Source organism: Rhinolophus sinicus, linkage group LG04, assembly GCF_036562045.2.
Source record: "Rhinolophus sinicus isolate RSC01 linkage group LG04, ASM3656204v1, whole genome shotgun sequence".
NCBI lineage: Eukaryota > Metazoa > Chordata > Mammalia > Chiroptera > Rhinolophidae > Rhinolophus > Rhinolophus sinicus.
Window position 1 is genome coordinate 189,306,679 of NC_133754.1, and position 16,555 is coordinate 189,323,233.

At 52.8% G+C, this 16,555-nt stretch overlaps 1 protein-coding gene and 1 long non-coding RNA gene across 9 annotated transcripts in view; both read left to right on the forward strand.

The window, feature by feature from the left end:
- Positions 1 to 5,103, forward strand: part of CACNA1B (calcium voltage-gated channel subunit alpha1 B) — a 168,170-nt gene extending 163,067 nt beyond the window's left edge. For 7 of the 8 annotated variants that reach the window (XM_074331468.1, XM_074331473.1, XM_074331471.1 and 4 more), the window contains 4 exons: positions 75 to 191; positions 1,214 to 1,421; positions 1,647 to 1,891; positions 2,105 to 5,103. In XM_074331468.1, coding sequence (XP_074187569.1) covers positions 75 to 191; positions 1,214 to 1,421; positions 1,647 to 1,891; positions 2,105 to 2,635 — 1,101 coding nt within the window. In that variant the 3' untranslated portion in view covers positions 2,636 to 5,103. The remainder of the gene's footprint in view (positions 1 to 74; positions 192 to 1,213; positions 1,422 to 1,646; positions 1,892 to 2,104) is intronic. The other variant, XM_074331476.1, reaches the window with a different exon arrangement.
- Positions 5,104 to 13,388: 8,285 nt separating this feature from the next.
- LOC141571221 (uncharacterized) lies at positions 13,389 to 16,240 on the forward strand. Its single transcript, XR_012496031.1, has 2 exons — positions 13,389 to 13,638; positions 15,534 to 16,240. It is a non-coding gene; the product is annotated as an uncharacterized LOC141571221 (long non-coding RNA).
- The last annotated feature ends 315 nt before the right edge of the window (positions 16,241 to 16,555 follow it).

Genomic DNA, 16,555 nt, shown 5'->3' on the forward strand with positions numbered 1-16,555 from the left:
GTGCGATGGGGATGGGAGTGAGAGTGGGAGTGGGATGTGGAATGAGTGTGACGGGGGGGCTGCTGTACCCCCAGGCTGTGGAAGTACAGATGCAGAGCATGGCCATGAGGGGCCTTGATGGGGAGCCCCAGCCTGGGCTGGAGAGCCAGGGTCGTGCGGCCTCCATGCCCCGCCTGGCAGCAGAGACACAGGTGGGTGTCTGGAAGACTCGGTCATGGGAGGTGGGACAGTGAGGGTGGGAGGTGTGCACTGGGGGGAGGGGGCTTGTGTCCCACTTGTGAGCTTCTCAGGGTAGAGCCTCCCTAGGGCACTGCAGCCTGGACACCATCCACCCCGTTGGGCACCCCGAACACGATGCTGGTGTCGAGCTGTGGCCAGGCCAGCTGAGGGTCCCCACCACCCACCTCCTTCCCCGACCCAACCTTTTCCTCTCTCTGGCACATGCCTCTCCCACCCCAACCCCCCCACAATGCACGCGGTGCCTCCCTCCTCAGTCCACCCTTTGCCCTCCAAGGCTCGGGGGTGGCCTGGCCTTTCTCTGGACGCTGGAGGCAGTGCTCCCTGTTGGGCCCCTCCTGGAATGGGTTTGGTGTCTGAGCAGGAAGCCTCTGGCAGGGGCTTTCCTGGGCTCAGTCCCTTTCACAGGGACACAGGCAGGGGTCTACAGACCTGAGGCTGTCAGGGGACGCTGCTCTCACTTGCCAGGCAGGCAAGGGCCCAGGGAAGGGCTCAGCCTGTGGCCTGGGACCTTCAGGGCCTGTCCCCGCTGTGTGCCAACTCTAGCGGGCGGTAGAGTGGCCTGAGTCCCCCTCACACACAATGAGTTTCTCCTCTCAGCCCTGTGCCTGCCTCCTTTTTGTGGTTTCTGCTTCTGTATGTTCAATCTGGACTTTATTTTGGTAACTTGTCACTCTCACTCCCAGTGCTGATGGCTTCTGCTCTCTTCCTGGCCTGAGAGCCAGGCACGCACATAACTGCCTCTCGTGCAGCGTGCTCTTGAAGAAAGGGTGGCTCTCCGGTGGGGAAGAGCTTTCCAGGGTCAGGGAGGGGCCTGGTGGTCCCAGAAGCCCTTGCTAGACCCCAGGAAGCATAGCCAGCCCTTTCTGGGGACACGCCCCACTGTGGCCCGGGTCCCTCCCATGGGGCTGGTTCTGTCGTGTGCTTGGCCCCCCCGGGGCCCCCTCAGGCCGTGCGGTCCACATCCCGCCCACAGCCGGCTCCGGACACCAGCCCCATGAAGCGCTCTATCTCCACACTGGCGCCGCAGCGTCCCCACGCGGCACAGCTCTGCAGTGGCGGCCTGGACCGCGCTGCCACCAGCCAGGCCGCAACCCACCACCACCACCGCTGCCACCGCCGCAGGGACAGGAAGCAGAAGTCCCTGGAGAAGGGGCCCAGCCAGTCCGCAGACAAGGATGGCGGTGCGTTTGATGCCCTATGAGTGTCAGAGTCCCAAGCCGGGGGGTCTGAGAGCCCGTGGGGACCCTCTTTCTGTACGTTGTGACCCCGCAACCGGCCCTGAATAGGCGGCAGTGAGTACCAGACCCACGCGCCTCCTGCCCTTCCCTGGGACCCTCTGCTGCTCTGGGTGGGGGCTGCGTCCCCGCCTGGCTCAGCCGTGGTGACCACCTCTCTTCCTGGGCCAGCGCCCAGCAGCACTGCGGGGCCAGGGCCGCCCCCGGGAGACGGGCCCACCGGCGGCCGGCGGGAGCGCAGGCAGGAGCGCGGCCGGTCCCAGGAGCGGAGGCAGCCGTCGTCCTCCTCCTCCGAGAAGCAGCGCTTCTACTCATGCGACCGCTTCGGAGGCCGCGAGCCCCCGCAGCCTCGACCCTCCCTCAGCAGCCACCCCACGTCGCCGACGGCCGTGCCAGAGCCAGGACCCCCGCGACAGGTGAGACAGGCGGCTCGTCCCGCTCCTCCGCCTGCGCCCCCTGCAGGCCCTGCGCGGGGCGCCTGGTGCCGGGCTGTCCAGCTGCTACTTGACCATGGAGGGCTGGCCCCTGGCGGCCGCCCCCGCCCACCCGCATCGCAGCCCCCACTGTGCTGCTGGGTCCGTCCGGCCCTGTCCTTTGACTTTAATTTGCTCTGCCCCGTTCTCCTGCAGGGGAGTGGTTCAGCGAATGGCAGCCCCTTGCTGTCCACATCTGGTGCTAGCACCCCTGGCCGCGGTGGGCGGAGGCAGCTCCCCCAGACCCCGCTGACGCCCCGTCCCAGCGTCACCTACAAGACAGCCAACTCCTCGCCCGTGCACTTCGGGGGCGCTCAGACCAGCCTCCCCGCCTTCTCCCCGGGCCGGCTCAGCCGAGGCCTTTCGGAACACAATGCCCTGCTGCACACAGACGCCCTCAGCCAGCCCCTGGCACCCAGCTCTCGGATCGGCTCTGACCCTTACCTGGGGCAGCGTCTGGACGGCGAGGTCTCTGCCCGCACTCAGCCTGAGGACACGCTCACCTTCGAGGAGGCGCTGGCCACCAACTCGGGCCGCTCCTCCCGGACTTCCTACGTGTCGTCCCTCACCTCCCAGTCCCACCCCCTCCGCCGAGTGCCCAACGGCTACCACTGCACGCTGGGGCTCAGCTCCAGCAGCCGCGTGGGGCACAGCTACCACCACCCGGACCAAGACCACTGGTGCTAGCTGCCCCGTTCAGCGGGTGCCTTGCCGTTGATGAGTTTTATCATCCACACCGGGCTCCGGGCACGCGTGGGGGCACCGAGGCAAGGCCGCTGCCCCTGGGAGGAGGGGCGCCTCCTGGGCCAGCCGGGAGGCCCCGCCTCCTCTCGACCCTTCGTGGAGGCACGCGGCTCTCTCGGTCCCCTCATGCTACCTTCTGGGGTCTCAGACTGCAGACCCGACACAGGAAGTGGCTGCGTGTGCGGAGCTGGACCCTGCGAGTCTGAATCCTGGGGGAGGGGCTCCAGCACCTGGGGTGCTGCCTGGAACCTTTCAGGAGGTCTCAATTGTGGGGAGCGTCCTTTACAGGAAACAGGGTGGGGAGACCTTGGGCCCCATGCGATGGGAAACAGCAGCAACCTTGGGAGCCCAGCCCGTGGCTCCACAGTCGCATCAGCGGCCACAGAACACACGTCCAGTGCTGCCCTTCATATCTTAGCCGGCAGATAGGCTCGACGCAACCAGACGCTCGGCCCTCCCCAGACACTGTCCGCCCTGAAAGGGACCAAATCTGGAAGATGTTCTTACTGTTGGGTTCGGTTTTTAATTGCAATGCCCTTCACTCTTTTGTCAATTCTATATACTTAACCTAGAGAAAAACAAAAGAACCAGATAAATGGGGAAGGAAATGTTAACATAACTTAAAACTCAAACCTGCAGGAAGATGCAGATTTTCCAGGATATGTTTTGTGATGTGTCTGAGGAGCCGCCCTCCTGTGGGGTCCAGGCCCCGCTGCTCTGACCAAGTGCCTGACCTCCGAGCCCTGTCCCACCAGGCTCCTGGGGGCGGTGACGCGAGGCCTGTGAACCCAGGGGTTTGTGGGAACTGTTCCAAATAGCAGCTGAGTAGAAAGCTGCCGTCCAGAGAACGTGCAGACACGGCCAGTGGGACTGTGGTCGCAAGAAGCGAGCGTCTCCCGGTTTCCTCCCGCAAGTGGAAGGGTTTCCCGGGGAGCACGGAGCGTGTGCTTGTGTGGGGCGTTTCCAGTCTGACCCACATCTGATCCTCAGGGACGGAATGCTTGCTGCGCAGACCCTCTGCTGTCCTGAAAGTGTCCTGGCGTCAGGCGAGGGGGCCTGGGGGTGGGTCCTCTGGCAGGAGGCCCGACTGAAAGGAAGCTGAAACCTGGAGGAAGCGAGTGATGACAGTGGCTGAGGAGGGGGCACGTGAAGCCAGCTCTGACTCTGGCACAAGACATGGGAAGGCAGGCAGCGGAAGTGAAACCCATCCTCATGGCCACTCATATGGGAAAGACCATAGGATGTGCACGAAACGCTGGGAGACTGTTTCACGAAGAAGAAAGGGGCATTTCCATGAGTAGATTCTGGTGTGTCCTCCATGTTTTGAATTGTCAGATGGTCTGTTTGCTGGATCATGTGTTTTTGGCTTTTACCCCATGATTCTCCTTTAAGAAACTTGGCGTGTGATGTGTGTGTGCGTGTCTGTGTGCAGGTGTGTCACCGTGAGTGGATGCTGTTAACCCACAGGGCTATGCAACAAGAGACACACGTTTACTAGAAATAAAACACAAGGCCGCCACCTGTTCTAGGGTTTCAGCATGATGTGACCAAACCATTTTATAGAGTTCCTTACTGGAAGGCACAACACTCTGAAACTTTAAGATAACAGAGCATTTTACTCCAACACGATACACAACCCTGACTTTCCGACTGCATGTGATCGCTGTGGCCTGTCACAAAGCAGAGGGTGTGTGTTTTGATCCTGACGTTTCGTGCTGGCCCCCCATCCCGTTATTTTGAATGTATCCATTCTGTGCGGCAGCCGCAGCTGCCTCCCCAGGCCCCGCCGAGTGGAGAATCCACTTCCTAGAGCCACACGGCTTCACTGGTCTGTGTGGGACATTCTAAACAGTGGAATTGGTGATAGTTACAGGGCGTGGGGGAGGACACACTATGTCTTATTTTCTGACTTTGGGGTTTTTTCTCTGCACTGTCTTCTCAGCCATCACATTTCCCCCAAAATCTCATAGTGAGTTGCCAAATTTGAAATGCATCAACCAGTTGTCTACACTGGAACCAGTCAAGCAGTGGCTGTAGTTTGAACAAGTTACGTGTGCATGTAAAATATATACATATATACATATATGCAAGTATGTGCATGATAGTGTATATCTTCGTACTTTTTGATACAATGTATTCATTTGTTAATTTTTAATTATATTTGATATAAATCAAAGGTTTGTTGCAAAACTTTATATTTAAGAACAGTGTTAAAAAAAAGGGAAGTCCCAATCACAACACAACTGGGACTTGCTTTAAAAAAATATTCTGTGATTGACTAGTTTGCTGCTTGAGTAATATTTATCAGCCAAACTTTGGATTCTGCTATTGTTTCTACAATGACATTTTGTATGAAGCAAAGTCCTTGGATTAAAATAAAACTTAGCTAAAAAATCAAAACCAAAACTTAACCAAGCTGCTGGGTGATGTATGCAAGGGGTGCGGGAGTGGCAGGGCGGTGGGGACCAGGACGTCTCCATGGGCATGTGAGCAGGTGCATAGTGAGGGTGGCTCCGAGGAAAAGGAAGACATGGGCAGCTTGCCTGTTAACGATGCAACCAGGCTGAGAACTGGGGTGAGTGTTGGAGTTATGCGTGGCAAGAGGGGCCTCGGTGAGGCTCTTGGTGGGTGTGGTTGTGCTTGCGTTAGGAACACAGTGGGAGGGTTCGGGGTGGGCCCAGCAGGCTGGGATGAGGTTTTGCATGGCCACCAGTGTTTGGATGAATTCGCTCTTAGAAGAGGTAAGAATGAGCTAATCCTAAAAGATAGGGTTAGGTTAGAGTTAGGCTTGGCATTTAAAGTAGGGTTTAGGGTTAGAATTAAGGGTCAGAGTTAAGAATTAAGGTTGGGGATATGGTAAGGGTTAGGGCTCTGTGAGGGCAGCTGAGGAGAAAAGTGAGAATGGGAGCACAAAGGTGGGGAAAAGTTCGCATCACTGCCCAGCAGGGAGGGCGGCCTCAGTGCCCAGGAGGAGCTGGGTGTGAGCAGAACCTCGCGCCAGTCAGTCACCTCACAGCGAGGCGGGGTCTCTGCGAGCGCCCTGATGCCGCGCAGACCCTGTTCGGGGAGGGCCTCGGGGCTGCGTGCAGCACGTTCTGGGTGGGTATGCACCCGGTGTTCCCAGGAGAACTTCACTTTCCAGTCCTTTCTGACGTGCACGACACCTGCACTGTTAACAGAAACCTGTCTCTATCCCGTCACCGGGTTTCCCTGCTGCCTTCTTTACCACGTTTGCCACCACATGTGCAGTGCTTTGGGTGGTTTGCCCCAAACGGGCAGTCTCCCACAGAACGGCCCCAAAGCCCGGGATGAGAACGTGAGCGTGATCTGAGGGTCATAATCCACCTCAGGCCCATCTCCCCTCACACCTGTCCCACTGTGCGAAACGCCTTTTTCCAGTTGGATCCAGTTTTGCTGGAACTGCCCCTGAGACTGACCCTCATTTTCACACTTTGATGGCTTTAAAGGCACAGATGACTCCAGCCTGGGCCTGCATTCCTGCAGGAACACCCAGGCCTGATGCTGAGCTCCCCTCAGAGCAGCCCACAAGGAGGAATCCGTGCATCCACAGCTTTATCCACTTTCTGTCTCTGGATTTGTCTGTTCTGGACATTTTACATGCATGAAATCATATGCTACGTGTCCTTGTGTGACAGGCTTCTCTCACTGAGCACCATGTTGTCAGTGGCCACTCACCTGGCAGCTGCGTCAGAGCTTTGCTCTGTTTTACGGCTGCAGAATATTTCAGTGTGTGGATGCACCGCTCATCCCTCGATGGACACGGCTGCTCCCACCGTTTGGCTGGTGGGAATCATCTGCTGTGGACGTGGGTGAGTCCTGCTCTCAGCTTTGTGGGGTGTTCATCCAGAGGTGGGGTTGCTGGATCACGTGGAAATTTCACATTTAATGTTTGATGAACCATCTTTTCTACAGCAGCCGCACCATTTCACATTCCTCGCTCCTTTTTGTGAAGGAATGTTAGTGCTTTTACGGGTGTCCTACATTCTGTGTGTTAGTGCGTCCTTGGCTTGACATCGGGGGTGTTGCTACCTGTCAGCTGTGGCGATGCTGCTGTGACAGCCACACACAGATCTTTGTTAGAACACTTGTTGTCAATTCTGGGTATATAATTGTGCGTATATAATTTGGAGTGTAATGGAGCTAAAAGGTAGCTACACTTTTAACTTTTTGAAGATACTTTAAACTATTTTTCACAGAGGCTGCAATAGTTTACGTTCCTACCGACAGAGTGAGAAGATTCCCATTTTTCCACACATGAGTGTAAACGTAGCCTCCATTTCGTCATTACAGCCTCATGTGGGACAAAGACACCAGCGTGAGCTTTCTTTCCCGTTTCAATAATGGTTAGTGTTGCATCTCCTCAGGTGATTGCTGGCATTTGTATGTCTTCTTTGGACAAGTGTCTATTCAAGTCCTTCACCCTATGTTTATTTATGTATTTATTTATTATTAGTTTCAGGTGTATAAAAAAACATAGTGATTAGACATTACACTCCTCACAAAATGATCACCCCGATAAGTCTATTACCCCTCTGACACCGTACACAGCTATTACAATACCATTGACTATATTTCTTATGCTGTACTTTATGTCCCATGACTATGTTTTTTAAAAATTATAGTTCACATTCGATATTATTTTATATTAATTTCAGGTGTGCAGCGAGTGGTTAGACATTTATGTGAGTTATGAAGTGATGCCCCAATAGGTCTACCGCCTTCTGACACCACACATGGTCTTTACAACATAAAGTTCCCTGGATTTGTGTGGCGTCCTTGTGCAAGGCCGGGCTGATCTGCTCGGCACCGTTCCCATGTTAGTGTCTGTGCTGCCAAAGTGAGTGCCCTGTGCTCCTTTTAAAATTGCGTTGTGTGTCTTCCTGTTGCTCAGCTGTATAAATAATTCATATATTAGGACTAAAGTTAGGGGATAGGAATTAGGGATTAGGGGTCAGGATCAGGGTTAGAGGGTCAGGGTTTAGGGTTTAAGGGTCAGTGTCAAGGGTCTAGGGGTCCTGGGTTAGGGTTATTAGGATTTGAGGTTAGAAGTTAGGGGGTTAGGGTGAGGGTTACTTCAGCATTAGGTTTAAGCCTCACTGGCCCACTTCTCCTTCCCCTTGTCATCTCTCTCAGACTTCTATGAAGGGCAGGACTCACCTAGGACCACACATGAGTCAGGGGTTGAGTGGGCCACTGGTTCTCTGCCCCAGTCCTGGGCTCTGTTAGAAGACTGAAATGGTGCTCTGGGCACTGTGTCAAGTCCTACCCAACCTCAGGCCAGGGTTGTGCAGGGCCTGAGTCACGCACAGGCAGTTTCCACCTGCCCTCCCACTGGGGAAGGGGTGGTGCCAGCCCCACTGTGCCTGGGCAGCGCCAGGTTCCAGCTCAGCCCTGACACATGATGGAACTCAGTAGATACGTGTAGATTTATACAGGACTGGGTGCAATGACCTGCCAGCCCCCAGATACAGCTCCCTGAGGGTCCCTCCTGGTACTGGCTGGCTCCTTCGTCCCATCCTAGTGGACAGCAGGAGACAGTGATGTCTCAGGCAGGACAGTCCTCGGCCTCTGACCATCCAGGGAGGCATCTGCGGTCCTCCAGCTCAGGCCAGCCTGTGCCTGTCAAGCCCCCAAGCCCAGGTACTGAGCTGACCATGGTGCTGGACAATTGAACAGCTACCCGGGCAGTGTAGACAGCCCATTGGAATGTTCCAATTCCCAACATCCATGTGGTGAGACAAGCACCTTCTCCCTCACAGCCTCAACCTCCAAGAGAGGTGAGAACCCTGCAAACGCTGAATGTGGCCCTGGCCACAACAGTCACAGCCACACAGCAGCCCTGAAATCCTTTGGCCTCTCGGTGTTAACAAGCCTCTGACGTTCACACTTGGTGAGCGTCACAGATGTGGGTGCAGCTGCGTCGCCCAGTGGGCAGCTCCCACTGAGGCCAATGAGAGTGTTTGAACCGGGACCTGCCAGGCCCAATCCCACTCTTTCGTTTGTTTGTTTGTTTGTTTTAAAGATTTTATTGGGGAAGGGGAACAGGACTTTATTGGGGAACAGTGTGCACTTCCAGGACTTTTCCAAGTCAAGTTGTTGTCCTTTCAGTCTTAGTTGTGGAGGGCACAGCTCAGCTCCAGGTCCAGTTGCCGTTGTTAGTTGACGGGGGCACAGCCCACCATCCCTTGTGGAAGTCAAACCAGCAACCTTGTGGTTGAGAGGACGCGCTCCAACCAACTGAGCCATCTGGCACTCACCCACGTGGGAATCGAACCGGCAGCCTTAGGAGCACGGAGCTCCAACCGCCTGAGCCAGCGGAGGCCCCCAATCCCACTCTTAAACTTGCCTCTTGCAAGCATTGATTTATTTCTACCATTAAAAAGTACTCATTTGTTTTATGTCACTAAGTGTGCTCCGTCTCTGGCAATCCAAAAGGTCCTGGCTGACACAGCAGAATCAATAATCCCTGAGACTCCCACTGCACGGTGTCCTCACTGGGCGGGGCACATGGGGGGACATGAGGACACTGGGTCAGATCTTAGGGGACCTGCCGACCAGCTCTGTCCCTGTTCCTTCCTTGTCTCAGGAGAGAGAACCCCAAGACAACGAGAGGAGAACCAGCGGGGGAGAGGTCCCGGATGGTTAATTGATCTGCTTCCATTTTCCTTATTTTAGGAGCCATTTTGTTCATGTGTATTTTCACTAGGAAGTCACCCATTTGGATGCAATAGGTTTCTCTTTTACCTTTAATTTCTCCGCTCTTTCCAGAATTGTTACAATCAATGAGCAAATGTTGATGCGTTATTATTCACTAAAGTCTGTATGTTCTTCAGGTTCCTGCATGCAGGCTCGGTCAAAGCCCACACTGGTCATCTGACCAAAGGTTCATGCTGACAGCTGGGGTACCTGGTGGGTGAATTGGGGTGTTATGATAGGAAATGAGACCAGGAGAAGCACATGAGGCCTGATGAAGTCTCAACACTGTGCTGATGATAGAGACTTTACTCTGTAGCCCAAGTGAAGCTGTTGGTAGTTGTAGGCACAGGAAGTGACAGGATTAGATCCCTAAGTTAGTTGGAAAGATCTAGCTGGTCACAGTGTGGAGGTTGCACTGGACGAGAGAAGGACAAGACCAGTAGCAGGGAGACCAGTGAGAAGAGCTGTGAGAGGCGCTCTGGCCTGAGCTGAGACAAGGGCCCTGAATTTGGAGATGAGCGGGGGTGAGAAGAGCAGGGAGGGGCTGTGGTGAGCGCTGCCCCGAAGATGAAGCTGGCACAGGTGCCGCAGTCAGCACTCAGGGGACTGTGGCTGTGTGCACACCAACAGGAGAGCTCATTCTGCCACAAGGACACTATTTGCTAAACTCGAGATCCTTCCAGCCCATAGAGGTAGAGAAAGGACTGAGAGGCGGAGTGAGGGCCCATCATATGTGGGGCAGGAGCTGACCTGCTTCATGTCACTGATCTCACAGCCACCTGAGAGGGAGCAGTTATCCCCACCTGACAGGTAAGGAGATGGACTTTCCATGTCTTTGTCTGAAGTCACACGGCTAGTACTTGGAGGGGACAGTCGTCAGCTCTGCACTGGTCTGAGGTTCACCGCCCCCCACCCCCCACTCCCAGCATAAGGAAGGTGCCACCCCAGACTCCATTCTGAGCAGCCAGGAAGCTCTTGTCAGTTGTGACCTCAGAGGAAGGGAGCATGGGCAGAAGCAGAGCCGTGCCCTGGGTTGAGGAAGAAGAGATTTTAAAAGGCCCGAGCTCAGGCATCTCATAGCTGTGGGGGGGGGGGGGGGGAGTCGTTGTCACAGGGATCTGGTGCTGCTCGTCCTCCTGTGACGGGCGAGGCCACCACCTCCCTTCCCACCTGTCCCTGTCTCCATCTGCTGGCCCTGGTCCCTGGTCCCACCCCAAAACCAGCCTGGGTGAGTGTGTGGCAACGCTGCACCATTATCTTATGTACAGATTTTCCTCAGTGGAATGACCAACATTCCACCCAACGCCACAAGGACTGTTTGGATCACTCTGTTTGTCCAGGATCTCCTGTGTGCAAGCTCTACTGGCCCATGTGGGCCCATTTCAGTTGGAGTTCTGGACTCAGAACTGTGTTATTTTATTTTATTGAATTTATATGAGTTTATTTGAGCCACACTCACCACATGTTCTGGGGAGCAAGTTCTCAAATGCTCCCAAAATCAGTCATTGTAAATACCTGTGAGATGGAGATAATAATTGTCTCTGCCACATCTGGGAGAGATGGGTGAGACAAGGCCTGTGAGGGCCCAAAACAGGATTTATCTCAGCATGAGCTTAGTAGTTCCATTTCCAGTTTTTTGAGGAACCTTCATACTGATTTCCATAGTGGCTGCTCCAATCTGCAATCCCACCAGCAGTGCACACAGTTCCCTTTTCTCCACAGTCTCTCCAGCACTTTTGTTTGTTGATTTACTGATGATGCCATTCTGCCTGGGGTGAAGAGGTATGTCAGTGTGGTTTTTATTTGCATTTCTCTAATGATTAGTGAAGTTGAGCATTTTTTCACATATCTGTTTGCCATCTGTATGTCCTCTGCCCATTTTTAATCATGTTGTTTGTTTTTTTGGTGTTGAGCTGAATGAGTGTTTTATACATTTTGGATATTAACCCCTTATCAGATGTGTCATTGACAAATACCTTCTCCCACTCAGTAGGCTGCCTTTTTGTTTTATTGATGTTTTCTTTGCTGTGAAAAATCTTTTTAGTTTGACACAAAATATGTTTATTTTTTCTCTTACTTCCCTCGCGCGAGGGGATTGTAAAGATTTTTGTAGGGTATCTGATGGACGCTTTGTCTTACTGGGGGGGCCACTTCATGGATGGTGTGGGTGCCTGACAACTGCAGTGCACACCTGAACCTGACGCTGAATGTCAACTATAATTATATATATATATATATATATATATACACACACACACATATACATATATATATATATACACACACACACACATATACATATATATACATACATACAGTCACTGTAGGCGGAATACAGCATGGGGAATAGAGACCGTGGAAATGTGGAAATGTTAACAGCTGTATGCGATGTTGAAAAGGTAGTGGATTGGGGGAGGGTGTTGTCACTTTGTGTGGGGTATAAATGTCTAACTGTTACATTGTTTTGTACACCTGAAACTAATAAAAACAAAAATAAAAAAACAAAAATCAAAATGAGCTTAGTCCCAGGGTTCTGGATTCTAATTGTAATGCAGTGGGGCAGGGAAACGCTCTCTGCTGCCATCTCGTGTACATATAGGGAATAACACCACGTTCTGGGCACCAGGAAAAGTTATTCTCTGCTGCCATCTTGTGTGGTTATTGGGAATAACACCTGAATGGAGGTCAGGAAGAGCTCTTCTTTCCAAAGATTTCCGAGCCAACGAAGAACGTGTCAGACCCAGGGCTGTGCCCCAGGTGCAGTCATCTGTGCCCTGGGAGCTGCCCGCTGGAATGTGGAGTCCTGGAGGTGAAAGCCGGCACAGGGCTTGGCACACCTGAATTAACTGCCTCTCGCCTCTTACCTATGCTGCCTTATTCTACCCTCCCCTCTTGCCTCCCAACTATCGCCAGGGCTGTTTTTTAATTCACAGTGTGCACAGAGAGCCTCTGTAAGTCACCACATGTGGGGGCAGTGGGGTGCAAAGCAAAGATTTATTTTGCACGTAAAAGAGGCAGCCCAGGAGGACAACCCAAAAAGGAAACCAGGTCTGAGAGCCTAAAGCCTGGATATGGAAAGACCACAGGGAGGCCTGCATGGGGCAGACTGCAGCCCCCAGGAAGAGCTGGGGAGGCAGGCTGTGGTGGGATCCCAGGCTCTGGTCTGGGGACTGGGGCTGAAGGGGCCTTGGGGCCTCCACTCCAGGTGCAGCATTGGCAGGGGGAGCTGAACACCAGGCTCCTGGGGCAGCTTTGCTGGAACAGCCTCCCCCCATGCAGCTGTGGTAGCTGGACTTGTCGGGTGGGTTGTGGCACAGTCCCTTACCTCTGCCCTGGCATAAGGGGTCTCGTCCAAGGCTGGGGCCACTCTCAGGTCCTGAAAGCTGGCCTGGTGTGGGAACTCCAGTCCTGGGGGGGCTAAAAGCATGTAGGGAAGACCTGGGATAACAGTGCAGAGTCAACCAAGGACATCCCAAGAGATCCCAAACCCACTGGTCACGCACACATTCAGCGACCTTGGGCTGGCAGCAGCTCAGCACCCACACCCCACATTATCCATCTATTACTGTCCCTGTCTGACCTTCTCCTTCAGCCTCTGTCAACATATATCTAGTAGGTTCAATATATTCATGAAACATATGCTCTTGTCGCCGCCACCCTGTAGTGACCCTTTCAAGCCCCCAAGGGACCTTACTTCATCCCTACCTGAGGATGTTTATGTACCCATGTTTCCTTTCCATCTCCCTACCTCTCCCACATGTGAGGTGTCTGACTGTCTCCTGGGTGCAGGGTTGCTACATGTATGCATTAAATCTGCTTATTTTCTCTTGCTAATTTGTCTCCTGTGTTAAAAGTGAACTGGCATCTTAAGATGCTTAACCATAGAGCTGGGAGGACTATGGGGGTGGAGCTGGGGCCCGCGTTAACTCTCTAGTCTTGACTTCCTGTTGAACTCTATGGTAACTTCCGGGGGCGGGGAGATGCGAATAAAGGGGGAAGCCATGTTTGGCTCTTCCCCTTTTTCCTCGTTCGTGGGTGGGGCCCACGAACTGGCCGTCAGGTGGTTCCGTTTCTTTTTCCTGGAGAATTGTTTGGCCAATCGACGTTATTGGCGCCCAGCGCGCGGCCCGGAGCGGAGCCGCGTTCCGCCGCCGTCTGGCCGGCGAGTGACGCGTGGCGCCTACGGGCTGATTCCGCCCCACGTTCCCGCCGCGGCTCAGGGGCCTCAGGTGAGCTCCTTCCCTGGGTCCGAGCAGACACGTTTGGTGTCTGCTGTTTGCTGGCTGCTGTGTCTCCGCGCGGAGGCCTGGTTCTTCGTGCACGTGGGGCCCGTGGTTTGATTTCTTGGGAAGCGGGCTGGCCTTGGGGCCGGCGCTTGGCCGCGCCCCCCGGCCCACCCAGCCCCGGGATAAGAGGTGTTTCTGCTGAAACCGGCCAGTTGTGGCCGGTGTCGGATCGTGTTGTCTCTTGGGAAAGCGGGGGACCGAACCCCCGGTGCGCTGGTGGTTTCCCGGGACTGGCTGTCGGCCGTCGGCCTTGTTCTCCGTGACCAGGCTGCTCCGCAGAGAGGCGAGCTGAGCACCTGCAGGTGGTTCGAGCAGTAAACTGTTTGGGGCCCAGTGTTTTAAACAAACTGGGATGTCTGAGGTCTGAGCCTTCGACGATTGTCCCTCCTCCCCAGACGTCAGCCAAGTATATGCTTGAAACCCGCAGGGAGTCTTCGTGCAGGTATTTAACTAAATGGGCAGATCTGACTATGGATAATTATAAATATCAGTGGCCGCTTTGGGAACTGTCGGTATTCCCAAACTTCAGTTTCTGAAAGCTAGATTGTGTAGTGACGGTGCTGAAACTAAGAAAGCGGATTGGAGTGGTATGTTGAGGCCTCCCATCAAGACTGAATCTAAAGTTACCTTTTTACAAAATAAAGTCTCACAGCTGACTGACTGTTAAAAATTAAAAAAAAAAAAAACCACACCAGCAGAATGGAGCCTGAAACCGCCTGTCCTCGCTTCTCCACGCTGCCTTGGCCGCCCCTCACCGCGCCTTTGTCTCAAGCTCTGCCTCCTACACCATCTCGTTCTTCTTGGCTGCCTCCTCTGCCTTCAACTCAGCCCCCTGTGGCATCTTGTGAATCTCCCCTCTCTTCTCCCTCGGCACCTATCACAACTTTTCCATTTAAGATTAAACCCTCTGGGGTCCTTGTAAACCCCACATCTCCTACATTCCCTGGACCAAGGCTGAGTTACGAGTTATAGTCAAGGAATTTCCTAAGGTAACTAAAGATTCTAATAGGTTTGCTGAGGAATTTGATACTATTCTTCAAGCTTATCATCTTGGATTTCCTGATTTATACCAGCTAATTAATATGTTGGTTGGTGAAGTCCAAGCCAGATGTTGGATGAGAATTGCAGAATGGGAACATCCTGAAAGAGATTTAGAAAAGCAAACCCCTGATTATTGGGAGGAAGCCAGGAAACTTGCTAGGAAACTACATCGAGCAATTCCCAAGGCTTTTCCAAAGGCTGTTGATTGGAGCAAAATTCTGGATTGCTCACAAAGGCCTGACGAATCTATTAATGACTCTTAGGAAAGATTCCAGGTCATTTTTAAAAAGCATTCAAGTCTTCTTTCGGATGCCGGCCACACATGGATATTTTGTAATTCTTCCTTTGTCAGTGGGCTGAATGAAGACCTTTCCCTCCTGGTTAAGACATCCAGGATGGGATGGGGGAAAATGCCTACCCTAGACTTGGTACATTTAGCTAATGAGCTTGCTAGTACCCTCGATGAGCCGCCTAAAAGCAAGATCGCCAAGATATTTGACTTTCAGCAGTGGCAAATGAGAGACCCTGTGGGAAACCAGAGAACTCCAACTGTTTGCCATTACTGCAAAGAGCAAGGACACAGGAGAAGGAATTGCCAAAAGTTTAAGCATAGGACATGCTCTCTGCCAACTAACCAGCCTCTTTCAGGCCTTCCTGATTCCCTGTGACGGGGCTCTGAGAACTTACAGAGTTTTTTTCCCCTGAATCATTTTGGAGAAACAGGTTTACATATCTGAACCTATTCTCTTTTGTCTAGGTCCTGTAAGAGATGAACATTAACATTGTTTTCTCCTTAGTTCTTCTGCCCCACCTGCTTATTAGGCAGAGACTTAGAGAAGTATCATGCTGGATTTTCTTCCTCCTGAGAATGAGGAAGACCCTCATGACTGCCTGACGTTAACAGATCACCTCCTGACTCCTCGTGACGATTTGTAGAAAACTCCTCTGGATAAAGCTGATTTCTCATGGTTTACCGATGATTCGTACTTGAGAAACGACAATGGTAAGTACTGTGCTGGTTATGCTGTTGTGACTCCTTCTGAAGTCATCCGTGCAGCACCTTTGCCTCTGGCCACTTCAGCACAGCAGCCTGAATTATATGCCCTCACTCGAGCTTGCATTTAGCAAAGGGTAAAGCTGTCAACATTTATACTGACAGCAGATATGCCTTTGGGGTGGCTCATGACTTTGGAATGCTATAGAAACAACATGGTTTTCCTACCTCCAATGCAGATCAAATTAAGAATGGTCCATATGTACAGAAATTATTGGACGCTATACTTTTACCCAATGCTTTGGCCATTATTCAGATTCCAGGCCATTCTAAACTTGACTCCCTGGAAGACAAAGGAAATCATCTGGCTGACATTTCTGCTAAAAATGCTGCCCTTAAAGGCATCAGCAACACTCGGGCCTCTGTCGTGGTCCAGAGAGAAGCTTCTCCAACTGATGACTTATAGAAACTGGCCAGAGAAGCCCAACAATCAACATCTGAAGAAGAAAAGCATAACTGGAAATGCAACAATTGTTGGTTTCATAAGGAAGAGAGACTCTGGTTTGGACCAAATTTAACAACCCAGTCCTACCAGAAAGTTTGAAATTCCCACTCTTAACCACTGTACATGCGCTAAACCATTGGTAAACTGACAAAGTGGCAGCTTTCATGCACCAGTATTGGTGGGGAAATATTTATGAGGCTGCGAAAAGCACTTACCTCAGGTGTCCGCTTGTCCAAAGTATAACCCAGGGAAACCTATTCACACTGCCCCTGGACATTTTAACTTGCCAAATGGACCTTTTAACTTGCCAAATGGACCTA